Raw genomic sequence first — 13742 nt, forward strand, 5'->3', positions numbered from 1 at the left:
CCTCTAGAGGGTCCACAACCTTGATTTACTAGATGTTTACACTATTTGCGTACGAAATGAAATGAAATGGAGTTTAACGTCCTACTGTTCTGCTCCTAACCTGGGCTACGCCATACAGTGTGCTATGAGGGAAATTTTGCCCGGACAGCGGCACTACGGCCTACTCTTATATCGAATTCCAACTGCCAAGGGATGTTTTACGTGCATGCCAATGTGTACAAGGGACCTCGGTTTTTCGTCCCATCTGAACGACTAGACAGCTTTCCTTGTCAGCCCCTCCGTCCTGCATCACTGACAAGGGAGAACCACGCTGGAAAACGTGATCCCCTATTTGCGTACGAGGCTCGGCCATTTTGTCCAGCAGTTTTGGCCCGACTTTCATGAAATTCGACATCAACAAACATTACGATGTAACGGTGATATATTCGAATGTTTTTTTAAATCAAATAATAATTGTGACCTCTAGTGGGACCACAAGCTAAAAACGTGATTTTTCGTACAACCAGAGGCCATAATTCAGGAAGTTACAATGTGATATGCGCGAATATTGAAAGGAACCGAGATCTTTGGGTTATAAACTTGCATTTCAATCTTCATCAAAATCTGATCAAAATTGTGGCCTCTAGAGGGTCCACAACTTTGATATACCAGATGTTTACACTATTTGCGTACGAGGGGCGGCCATTTTGTCTGGCAATTTTGGTCCGATTTTCATGAAATTCAACCTCAGACAAAATTATGGTGTAACGGTGATATATTCGAACGTTTTTTTAAATCGGATAATAATTGTGACCTCTGGAGGGACCACAAGCTAAAAACGAGATTTTTCGTAAAATCAGGGGCCATAGCCCATAATTCGAGAAGTTATGATTCGATATGCACTAAAATAGAAAGGAACCAAGATATTTGGGATATAAACATGCATTTCAAATTTGATCAAAATCAGATGACAATTGTGACCTCCAAAGGGTCCACAACCCTGATATACAACATTTTGACACTACTTGCAAACGAGGGGTGGCCATTTTGTCCGTCAGTTTCGGTCCGATCTTTACGAAATCCAAACTCAACCATCCTTAGGGTGTAACGGTGATGTATTCAAACGTTTTTTTTTTTAAATCGGATAAAAATTGTGACCTCTATGGTGTCCACAAGCTAGAAACGCGATTTTTTGTACAATCAGGGGCCATAATTCAGGAAGTTATGGTTCAATATGCACGAATATCGAAAGGAACCGAGATCTATGGGTTATAAACATGCATTTTAAGTTTCATCAAAATCAGATGAAAATTGTGACCTCCAGAGGGTACACAACCCTGATACGCAATATTTTAACACTATTTGCGAACCAGGGGCGGCCATTTTATCTGTCAGTTTCGGTCCGATTTTTACGGTTCGATACATGCCAATATTGAAAGGAACCGAGATCTTGGGGAGATAAACCTATATTTCAAGTTTCGTTGAAATCGAATAAGAATTGTGATCTGTAGAGTGTTCACAAACAATTATGGACGGACTGACAGGGGCGACGACAATATACGCCCACATGGAAATGTGGGCGTATAAAAAAACCATTTAAATATATCACTGTTACACCCTAATGATGGTTGAGATCGCATTTCGTGAAAATCGTGCTGAATCTGCCTGACATAATGGCTGCTCCTTGTTCGCAAATAGTGTAAAAGTATGTAATACCACATCCTCATTCCATTCCTCTCAACTTACCCCTGGGTTCATTGATGGGAGAGACATGTATTCAAATTATCTGCCCTTGATGTTGTGCTATTTATATTGCCCAATCCAAAAAATTGTTAAATACATTACAACTGACATGAAAGTAACATTCATGATTGCATACTTTACAAAAAAAATCCTTGTTTTATCGAAAGAAATGGGCTGCTGTCCACAGTAACTTAATTACTAAAAAAACGACTATACTTTAAATTAGCCATACCATTAACGAGATTTCATTTTTGAATTGTTTCGTGGATTCCAGCTACAATCGAGGGCAGATAATTTAAATATGTGAATACTTCATGGATGAACCCAGGGTATTAGTGGAGTAGAACGGAATGAGACCACTGGGGATACCATGGATGGTAATACCAAGGTTGTAGACCCGCTAGATTAAATTTACAAAATATGCATATATAATAAATTTTATATCTACATTTATCTATACTCATTGCAGGAGCTTTAGAGAAAAATGTGAAGATTCTAGAAGAGAAGTTTAAATTTGAAACTTTGAAAACTGTCTATGCAGGTGTGAACAGAAAATCAGTGGATGATGCGGACTTGCAAGCATTCTTTAAATTTAAATTGTGGATTTAACAGATATTCTGTAATTAGGAGTGAGCCTGTCTGTGATAATCTCTTTTAATAAAATATGACAGCAGAAATACTGTACTTTAACCTCATGAATTGTTATATTACTATTTATTTAGTTGTTTAGTTATATGGTTCTATTTATTTATAATTAGCCAACTGTTTTCATGGTTATAATTAGACGGCTCTACCAACCGATCAGCTGCACTTTGACATGTCTTATTCAATAACAAGTAACTTCCAGTTTGGATACCAGAAGGCAGTACAAATCAATAAATATACTCTTCAAAAAAAGTAGGGGATATTCAGAAACAATACAAAACTGTGGAAATGCACTGCTGTTTTTATTAGAGGTAACCAGTGTATGTTAATAACAGGCCAATTGCCTACACATGAACATAAACAGTGCATATGGGCGGCTTATCTGACAGCCCCATTTCACTCACAAAGAGATACACTGTCAAAAGTGAAAATGAACATTTTTGATTTTTGTCGAGCAATTGCTCCACCAATCCTCAGACATTCAGCAATTTGTCGTGGCATGCTCCTAATCAACCATCCAATCACGATTTTGGGCAATCTGACCCACTCCTCTTGCAGTATTGTCCGTTGACGTCAACGAACACGTCACCTGATCAAATTAAACGTAACACATTAAAGCAAAGATACGCTAAACAGTAAATCTTATGCAAGAACCGATAGGAAAGCAAACATGGATAGGATAAACCAGCACGCGGCAGTTTTCATCAACCCTTCCTTGAAGTGTCAAATTTGACAATGAACCCCTCCCAGGCGTATGGTGCTATTGCGTGTCGCATGTGCAGCTCAGTGATTCTATTGGGGCGATAAAGTTCTTCATCTGTGAACATACTCTCAAAGCATGTCAAGTGTCCATGACTTTTTATCATATCACAACCTGCATAGGTATTAGCATTTCAATATCCCCTACTTTTTTTTGAAGAGTATATATTGCATACTTTTTTTTTCAGAAAATATTAAAAACTGCAGTGATCAAAGATGATTTAAGCCCATTGACCTCTAATGTCTCTTACAGTTCTTTGATGTGACTTACATGTGGGTGTTTGTGTTTAATAAAGTTTGAAATTTTATAGACTTAAGTGGCTGTTTAATTATCAAGCCCGTGAAGAACTAAATATTAAGTTGCTTTGGCCTAACTATACTCTTCAAAAAAAGTAGGGGATATTCAGAAACAATACAAAACTGTTAAAATACACTGCTGTTTTTATACGCCCACATTTTCATGTGGACGTATATTGTCGTCGCCCCTGTCAGTCCAGACGTCCGTCCACAATTTTACTGGTCACAATTCTTATCCGATTAAAATGAAACTTGAAATACAGGTTTATCTCCCAAGATCTCGGTTACTTTCGATATTGACATGTATCGGACCGTAACTTCATAGATTATGGCCCCTGATTGTACGAAAAATTGCGTTTTTAGCTTGTGAACACTGTAGAGACTACAATTTTTATCCGATTTGGTTTAAACTTGAAATCTAGAGGTCGGGTGTTCAATCCCTGCATTGGCCGAGAAAGTTCATCCAGATTTTCTGGCGTGGTTCCCCCTTGTCAGTGATGCAGGGCCTGACAAGGACAGCTGTCTAGTCCTTCGGATGAGACAAAAAAACAAGGTCCCGTGTATACATTGGAATGCATGTAAAAGATCCCTTGGCAGTTGGAATTCGATATAAGAGTAGGCGATAGTGCCGCTGCCCGGGCAAAATTTCCCTCATAACACACTGTGTGGCGTATGCCCGTCTTCATTAGCCCAGTATAGGAGCAGAACAGTAGGACGTTAAACCCCATTTCATTTCCTTTCATTTAAACTTGAAATGTATGTTTATAACCCACAGATCTTGGTTCCTTTCGATATTCACGCATATCGGACCATGTTCCTGAATTATGGCCCCTGATTGTACAGAAAATCGTGTTTTTAGCTTGTGGACCCCAAAGAGGTCACAATTTGTATCTGATTTAAAAAAAATGTGTGAATATATCACTGTTACACCCCAAGGATGGTTGAGCTCAAATTTCGTAAAAATCGGACCGAAACTGGCGGACAAAATGGCCGCCCCTTGTTCGCAAATAGTGTCAAAATATTGCGTATCAGGGTTGCAAGTGGACCCTCTGGAGGTCACAATTTTTATCTGATTTTGATGAAACTTGAAATGCATGTTTATAACCCACAGATCTTGGTTCCTTTCGATATTCGCGCATATCGAACCATAACTTCCTGAATTGTGGTCCCTCATGATTGTACGAAAAATCGTGTTTTTAGCTTGTGGACCCCATAGAGTTCACAATTTTTATCCGATTTAAAAAAAACGTTTGAATATATCACCGTTACACCGTAATGTTTGTTGACTTCATGAAAATCGGGCCAAACATCTAGTAAATCAAGGTTGTGGACCCTCTAGAGGTCACAATTTCTATCCGATTTCAATGAAACATGAAATACATGTTTATAACCCAAAGATATTGGTTCCTGTCGATATTCACGCATATCGGATCATCACCTCCTGAATTATGGCCCTTGATTGAACAAAAAACACGAAGATCTTGGTTCCTTTTGATAATCGCAGATACCTGAACTTAACTTCCCTTTTGATATTTGCACATTTCAGGCCATAACTTTCTGGTTATTACTATTAGAGGTAACCAGTGTATGTTAATAACAGGCCAATTGCCTAACCTGTGAGTAACCATGAACATAAACAGTTCATATGGGCGGCTTATCAGACGGCCCCATTTCACTCGCAAAGAGATACACTGTCAAAAGTGAAAATGGACGTTTTTGATTTGTCTTAATAATGAGTAATTGCTCCACCAATTCTCAGAAATTCAGCCATTCGTTGTTGTATGCTCCTAATCAACCGTCCAATCACTTTTTGGGGCAATCTGCCCACTCCTCTTGCAGTGTTATCGGTTGACGTCGATGAACAGAGTTTGTGGGTTCAATAAACAACGTGCACGCCCATGCAGCATCAAAAAACGACCCAAACCAGCTTTGGTGGGAAAATGTTTTTTTGTTTCACGGAATCAAGAGATGAATAAACTGGTTGGGGTGCTTTTTGATGCAAAATGGACGTACCCCATTTTTGCATGCTCAGTTAGCCTAGTGTGCAATATTTTAGTATGTTTACGGTAATAGTATATTTTGGGGTGTAGGGTGGGGTTGCGGGATCTATTCCATGTATAGTTTGCATTAATATGTTTTAAAATTTTATTTTCTAATATAAAGGTAACAATTATTTTCGTCATAATTATATCTAGGTTTTTCTTGGGGCTAGGAAATAATGTGGGCTAACTTGATCTCGAATCCGGGTGCTGGAATACGGTGAGAGAATATGTGTGCTAACTTGATCTCAAATCCAGGTGACAGATTCCGCTCGGTGTCGCATGTGCAGCTTAGTGGTTCAGTTGGGGCGATAAGTTCTTCATCTGTGAACATACTCTCAAAGCATGTCAAGTGTCCATGACTATTTGCATTTCAATATCCCCTACTTTTTTTGAAGAGTATATTAAGTTGTTTTGGCCTACCGGTAACTATTATCTGTGATAAATTCAATAACTGTTATAGCATTTATGTCGACTTCTTAACTGGGAGAAACTACTTGTATCTGTGCTTATGTCAATCAAATCCGCAATTGAATTCGGGGGTTAAGAAGATGCCACAATCTTGTATTTACATAGTTGTCAACATCACTGACACCTGAAAAAGTGGATGTCTTAGCTGGCTTACATATTGCCTATTTACACAGTCACATGACATTTCTTTTATCATATGATGCAGAGGCAGATAAACAGCCGCCTATCCTGCCCTCATAAATGCAAAAACAAAAGAAATGGTTGAAAACGCCCGAATCTGATTTATTTCCTACTAGGGTATAGGGATGTGTGTGGCTATGTGCCCTCTCTTCTGAAAAAGTGCCCACGAATTCTGACAGTTACCTCAAGTACTCAAGGAAATGCCCTGATGACAACATTGTGCCCTCTTTTTCTGTTGTCCTTCCCTTGATCTAACCCAATCCTAAAAACCAATCGCACTCAATGTACGTATAGAATATGGCCGTTTTTCATTGTTGATGCAAGGGCCCCATGCAAGCTCAATCTGGCCCCGATTTCCATGGATGGCTTCCAGATCAGATTTCACAGCCGGATTAATATTTCGATAATATTCAGAATCAATTGTCCCCCACCTTGTCCGTCTGTCACACATTTTGGGGCACGATAACCCTCCTTCTAATTGAGCTAGTATGTTCAAACTTGGTCTAGGTGTTTGAAGATGAGCATTTTCTGCTTAGGGTAAGCAGAGATAAGCAATTTGATTGGTTGATGCTTTGGGACACAATAACTTTAGTTCTAATTAAGTGAGAGTGATGAAACTTTGTGTATAGTTTCATTACATCAATACCTTGACTAAGTTCGATAATGAGCATTTTCTGCTCAGGATAAGCAGAGCGATAAGAAATTTGATTGGCCAAGACTTTGGAACACCTTCTAATTGCGCTAGTATGTTCAAACTTGGTGTATATATTTATTAGGTCAATGCCTTGGATGGAGTTTGAAGATGAGCATTTTCTGCTTAGGGTAAGCAGAAATAAGCAATTTGATTGGTTGATTTGGGACACGATAACTTTAGTTCTAATTAAATGACAGTGATGAAATTTGGTGTATAGTTTCATTACATCATTACCTTGACTAAGTTCGATAATGAGCATTTTCTGCTCAGGGTAAGCAGAACGATAAACAATTTGATTGGCCAAGATTTTGTAACACAATAACTCTCCTTCTAGTTGAGGTAGAATGTTCAAACTTGGTGTAGGCGTTCATTAGGCGAATGCCTTGATTGAGTTCGATGATAAACATTGTCGGCTTACGGTAAGCAGAGATAAGCAGTCTGATTGGTTGATGCTTTAGAGCCAATAACTTTGGTTTTGATTAAGTGAGAGTGATGAATCTCCGAGTATAGATTCATTATATCATTACCTTGACTAAGTTTGATGATAAGAATTTTCGGCTTAGGCTAAGAAGGATCGATGAGCAATTTGATTGGTCAAGACTTTGGAGCATAACAACTCTGCTTTTAATTGAGGTAGAATGTTTAAACTTGATGTAGATGTTCATTAGATGAATGTCTTGACTGAGATCAATGATTAATATTTTGAGCTAAAGCTAAAAAGAGCTAAGCAATTTTATTGGTAGATGCTTTGGACCAAATAACTTTGATTATATCTGATAGAGAGTGATGAAACTTGGTGTATAGTTGATAATCGGTTTTATTTCTTGATACTATTGAAAAAAAATAAATGTGCGATTAACTAATATGTGTCATCTATTTATGCTTGGCTTGTTTAACCCATTTTTGACGAGGGCGAACAATTCGCACCTGTCATTTTACGGTAGCGAATCAACTGGCCGACCCATCATAGTTGGCAACGGCATTAGCGAACAAAGGCGCCAGATCAATCAACTGATTTCTATTGTTTTTATTTCTTAAATTAATGTTGATTGAGTAATAAAAATAAAACACCCAATGAAAAGGAATGTTATATTCGCTAATTATCGAATAAAAAACATACGTTTCAACAAAGGATCTTTGGCATTATTCCATTATTTCCACGTTGTCACTTACGACTGATAATTTTATGATATGGAGAGTGAAATGGAATCAGATTTTTTATGATTTACTGCCAGACATATCGCGGAATATGATAATGTTGAAGGAATCAATTATTTCTATTTTTTTTCTTAACGTTATGATCCGAAGAATGCGTATACTCCGGCCGAGATCAAGCGTGTTGGCTGCCATCTTGAACACGCTTCCCGACAGACGATACAACAAAACTTACGGATAATAATTCTAGACTTTGGAAAGCCAAATTGAATCAAAACATTTAGGATTTGATACAAGCTACATAGAGGAATATTACATTGTCGAAGATTTCAACTATATATTTTTATTTTCGACGCAATGAAACAAAGAAGACGACAATTCCCGCCATATATCCAAAGGCATAAATGCCGATAGTGATGAAGTGACGGTCATTTGGGGCGATATTTCTTTTTAAAAGTTATATTTATATTTACTTTGAACACTGCTGCAATCTGATTAAAATACAGATCTATATTTCGTTTCGTTTTTATACCCCCAGATTTTCATGTGGACATATATTGTCGTCGCCCCTGTCCGTCTAGACGTCTGTCCGTCCACAATTGTTTGGGGACACTCTACAGGTCACAATTCTTATCCGATTTTGACGAAACTTAAAATATATGGTATATCTCCAAAAGATCTGGGTTGCTTTCGACATTGGCATGTATCGGATCGAAACTTCATGGATTATGGCCCCTGTTTGTACGAAAAATCACAAAATGGCCGCCGTTCATTCTCAAATAGCGTAAAAATATGGTATATCAAGGGTGTGGACCCTATAGAGGTCACAATTTTTATCCAATTTTTTTGAAACTTAAAATGTAAGTTTATAACCCAAAGATCTTATTCCTGACGATATTCGTGCATATCGGACCGTAACTTCCTGAATTATGGCCCCTGATTGTACGAAAAATCGTGTTTTTAGCTTGTGGACCCTAAAGAGGTCATAATCTTTATCCGATTTACAAAAAACGTATTATATCACCGTTACACCCTAAGGACGGCGGAGTTCGAATTTAGTGAAAATCGGCCCAAAACTGACAGACAAAATTGCCGCCCTTCGTTCTCAAATAGCGTAAAAATATGGTATATCAAGGTTGTGGACCCTATAGAGGTCATAATTTTTATCCGATTTAAAAAAACATTTTAGTATATCACCATTACACCCTAAGGGTGGTTGAGTTCGAATTTCGTAAAAACTGGACCAAAACTGACAGACAAAATGGCCACCCCTCGTACTCAAATAGCGTAAAAATATGGTATATCAATGTTGTGGACCCTCTAGAGGTCACAATTTTCTTCTGATTTTGATGAAACTTGAAATGCATGTTTATAACCCAAAAAGCTTGGTTCCTTTCAATATTCGCGTATATCGAATCGTAACTTCCTGAATTATGGCCTCTGGTTGTACAGAAAATCGCGTTTTTAGCTTGTGGTCCCTCTAGAGGTCACAATTATTATTTGATTTAAAGAAACGTTCGAATATATCACCGTTACAACGTAATGTTTGTTGACTTCGAATTTCATGAAAATCGGGCCAACATTGCTGAACAAAATGGCCGCCCCTTGTATGCAAATAGTGTAAACATCTGGTAAATCAAGGTTGTGGACCCTCTAGAGGTCACAATTTTGATCCGATTTTGATGAAAGTTGAAATACATGTTTATAACCCAAAGATCTTGGTTCCTTTCGATATTCACATGTATCTGTGTGTATCTTCCTGAATTATTGCCCTTGAATGTATAAAGAATCACATTTTTAGCTTGTGGTCCCTCCAGAGGTCACAATTATTATCCGATTTAAAAAAAGTTCAAATATATCACTATTACACCGTAATTTTGGTTGTGTTCGCAAATAGTGTAAACATCTGGTAAATAAAGGTTATGGACCCTCTAGAGGTCACAATTTTTTTACTATATTGATGAAAGGTGAAATACATGTTTATAACCCAAAGATCTTGGTTCCTTTCGATAATCATGTGTATCGGATTGTATCTTCCTGAATTATGGATGATTGCCCTTGAACTGGTAGACCAAGGGTTACCACAAGGCCGCCATGTTGTGCGACAGCATGTGCAGAATCCCTTCACACAGGCATCTGAGACAGCACGTCATTTAGTGGGAACACACGGAAGACCCTCAAGGTACCGATACAGTGCGCAGACGTCTCACCAGAGAGAACATCCATTGTATTTGACCTTACCGTGGACCGATCCTCACACCTCGCCATCGAAGTGAACGTCTATAGTTTGCCCAACAACACCAGAACTGGTGACACAGGCAATGGAGAACTGTTCTGTTCACAGATGAGAGTCGGTAGTGCGTCTCAACTGAGCTAGTATGTTCAAACTTGGTCTAGGTGTTTGAAGATGAGCATTTTCTGCTTAGGGTAAGCAGAGATAAGCAATTTGATTGGTTGATGCTTTGGGACACAATAACTTTAGTTCTAATTAAGTGAGAGTGATGAAACTTGGTGTATAGTTTCATTAAATCAATACCTTGACTAAGTTCGATAATGAGCATTTTCTGCTCAGGATAAGCAGAGTGATAAGAAATTTGATTGGCCAAGACTTTGGAACACCTTCTAATTGCGCTAGTATGTTCAAACTTGGTGTATATGTTTATTAGGTCAATGCCTTGATGGAGTTCGAAGATGGACATTTTCTGCAGTGATAAGCAATTTGATTGGTTGATGGTTTGGGACACAATAACTCTCATTCTAATTGAACTAGAATGTTTAAACTTGGTGTAGGCGTTCATTAGGTGAATGTTTTGATGGAGTTAGATGATAAACATTGTCTGCTTACGATAAGCAATCTGATTGGTTGATGCTTTTGGGCACAATAACTTTGGTTTTAATTAAGTGAGAGTGATGTTTGGCTCAGTTATCTGTTTAATGATGGCATTAGTCGGCTGTCAATCGAAGATATCCTTAGCAAAAAGTCATAGATTACCAGTGTAGTTTTCTATAAAATCCTAAAGAACATTCTAGGCCTGTGTAAACTAATGTTTGAACATGCTCAATCAGGAAAATTTTGATTTTATTATTAAGTAATATCATGCATCATATTTACAATTAATATTATTAATCAAACACAAAATTCATTTCTCAAAAAAAGTTAATGGCAAAATGCAAAGAATCAAAAGATTATTATAAAGGATAAAAAATTCTTTTATTAAAAATAAAGATAAAAAAAAAAAATTTGAATGTATTACATGATGTTATTCAGAAAAAATGTTCCCCTTATATTTTGTTATGCTTTTACACAAATTATTATGACATAAATATTATGTACCCTTCAGCCAATTTGAATGTAACCATCCAGTCTCATCAAGTTTGTATTTCAATTAAATATAAAAACATAAAGTAACTAGATCCTCTATTATAATTTAATAACATAACATAATAAAATATGGAATGTGCAGGAATGTTCATGTGTACCGTATACACTTTTGGTGGAAGATTAATTAATGTTAAATAATTTTCAAAACACATCAATTAGAGAAACTTTCCTGTGTACAAATTGTGTGATTTGATGATATAGTTGGACTAACAAGCGGTTGCCATGCAAGATACGTCCTCATTTTGCAAGAGATGGACAGATAACGACCTAAAAAAAAAATAATGTGATTTTTTGTACAATCAGGGGCCTTAATCCAGGAAGATATGGGCAAATATCGAAAGGAACTGAGATCTTTGGGGACATAATTCAGGAAGTTATGATCTGATATGCGCGAATATCAAAAGGAACCAAGGTCTTTGGGTTATAAACATACATTTCAAGTTTCATCAAAACTGGGTGAAATTCGAACACAACCATCATTAGGGTGTAACGGTGAAATATTCAAACGGTGATATATTCGAACAGTGTTTTAAATCAGATAATAATTGTGACCTCTAGAGGGACCACAAGCTAAAAACACAATTTTTTGTACAATCAAGAGGCCATAATCCATGAAGATACGCTCCGATACATGCCAATATGGTCCAATACAAACAATATCGAAAGGAACCAAGATCTTAGGGAGATAAACCTATATTTCAAGTTTCATTGAAATCAGATAAAATTTGTGACCTGTAGAGTGTCCACAAACAATTGTGGGCGTCCGGACAGACAGGGACGATGACAATATACGTCCACATGAAAATGTGGGTGTATAAAAACATATTCAAACTAATTTATCCATCAAAAATTTGCTTCATATCCCTCTCGAAACTTTGTTTTCGCGGGGAGATACCTAAAGCTATAAATAAACTGTTGTTAGACGCCATGTCTATGACCTCAATTCATTGGGGGAGGGTCCATTTTTCAGAATGTATTTTTCATTACTTACTGTCCATTTATCACACATATTGAGGCCTAAGTAAATTCTTAATTATTTTCTTTCAACTTCTAATTCCGTCGTTTAATAACAGTCTTTTGTACGTTGACACCCCTCAATGTTCCCAACATCGCCTAACCATTTGATCAAGAAATAACAACCGCTCCCTCAGTCAAGCTAGCACACAATAAGCTGGCAGACAACACCCTGACATTTTTGCCCAGTGCTTGCACCATTGGAGAGAGAGAGAGAGAGAAATGGGGTTTAACGTCCACTCAACACAAACTAGGTCATTTCGGGACTAACACATGGTTCAATTTTATTTAATAACGCGTAGGGGTCTTTTTAGCAGAGGGAGGACTCACGAGGTTGGACAGGCGACCCAACTTCTTGTCACGTACAACCGGGGAATCGAAACCCCGCCAGTTGACTCAATGACAGAGCGTATGATACAGCGCGCGCATGCTAACCATTCGGCCATCCAACCCCCCTTTTGCCATTGGTGTTTTTCAGGTAATCCAGTATTTTTCTAGTAAGATTGGGTGTCTATATTTTTCATATGTACCACATTTGTTATACTTTTACTGGAAATAACCACCCAATAAATACTTTCGGGACAATGTATGTTTAAACAATTTTAAAACTTCTTTCAATAACTTAGATCTATATAAAGTGATTTACTTTAAGCAATAATCCAGTATATATAACAACTTTATGATTCTCAATAACATTAGATTAAATAAATCTACCAGATCCATTCTTAAATATTGTAACAACTAGACTAGAACTCTCATTGTTTTAAAAAGCCAAGTAATAATAAACTTAATGATAAAACATTCTGAGCTGTGTTGATGAGCATCTTTTATTTTGAATTCAATGGATCCAAATCCTCCAAAGAAAAATCATCAGTACCAAATGACAAGCCCTGACTAAAACCAGCCTGAAAATAATAAGGTAAACAAGCGGTTAGCATGCAAGATACGCCCACATTTTGCAAGAGATGGACAGAGATGAAGCTAAAAAAACAACAAAAAAAAAACATTTCTCGTACAGAGCCATAATCCAGTAAGTAATGGTCTGGAATGCGTGAATATATAAACATATATTTTAAGTTTCACCAAAAGCGGACAAAAATTGTGACCTCTAGATGGTTCACAACCTTCGTATTACATTCTTGTACACCAATTGCGTACAAGGTGCGGCCATTTTGTTGGGCAGTTTTGTATTGATTTTCCCAAAATTCGAACTCAACCTTCATTACGGTGCAACAGTGATGTATTTAAACGTTTTTTTTTAAATTGGATAAAAATTGTCACCTCTAGAGGGTCTACAAGCTACAATCAGGGGCCAAAATCCACGAAGTTATGATCTGATGTGCGCGAATATCGAAGGGAACCGCGATCTTTGGAATAAAATCAT

The 13742-nt window shown here is 37.4% G+C and overlaps 2 protein-coding genes across 6 annotated transcripts in view; one reads left to right on the forward strand and one right to left on the reverse strand.

Annotated features, from left to right (window-relative positions):
• LOC126820648 (uncharacterized) overlaps nt 1-2489 on the forward strand; it is a 63870-nt gene extending 61381 nt beyond the window's left edge. For all 3 annotated transcript variants that reach the window (XM_050548723.2, XM_050548727.2, XM_050548724.2), the window contains exon 20: nt 2192-2489. In XM_050548723.2, coding sequence (XP_050404680.1) covers nt 2192-2331 — 140 coding nt within the window. In that variant the 3' untranslated portion in view covers nt 2332-2489. The remainder of the gene's footprint in view (nt 1-2191) is intronic.
• The window catches only part of LOC126820669 (PTB domain-containing engulfment adapter protein 1), a 106388-nt gene that overhangs the window by 1090 nt on the left and 91556 nt on the right, over nt 1-13742 (reverse strand). Inside the window, exon 12 of one of the 3 annotated variants that reach the window (XM_050548797.2) lies at nt 11024-13263. The exons of the other annotated variants lie outside the window; for them this stretch is intronic. Within the exon in view, the coding sequence (XP_050404754.1) occupies nt 13186-13263 (78 nt within the window). The 3' untranslated portion in view covers nt 11024-13185. Of the gene's footprint in view, nt 1-11023; nt 13264-13742 lie in introns of those variants that run through there. 3 annotated transcript variants of the gene reach the window in all.

Source organism: Patella vulgata, chromosome 5 (genome assembly GCF_932274485.2).
Source record: "Patella vulgata chromosome 5, xgPatVulg1.2, whole genome shotgun sequence".
Classification (NCBI taxonomy): Eukaryota; Metazoa; Mollusca; class Gastropoda; family Patellidae; genus Patella; species Patella vulgata.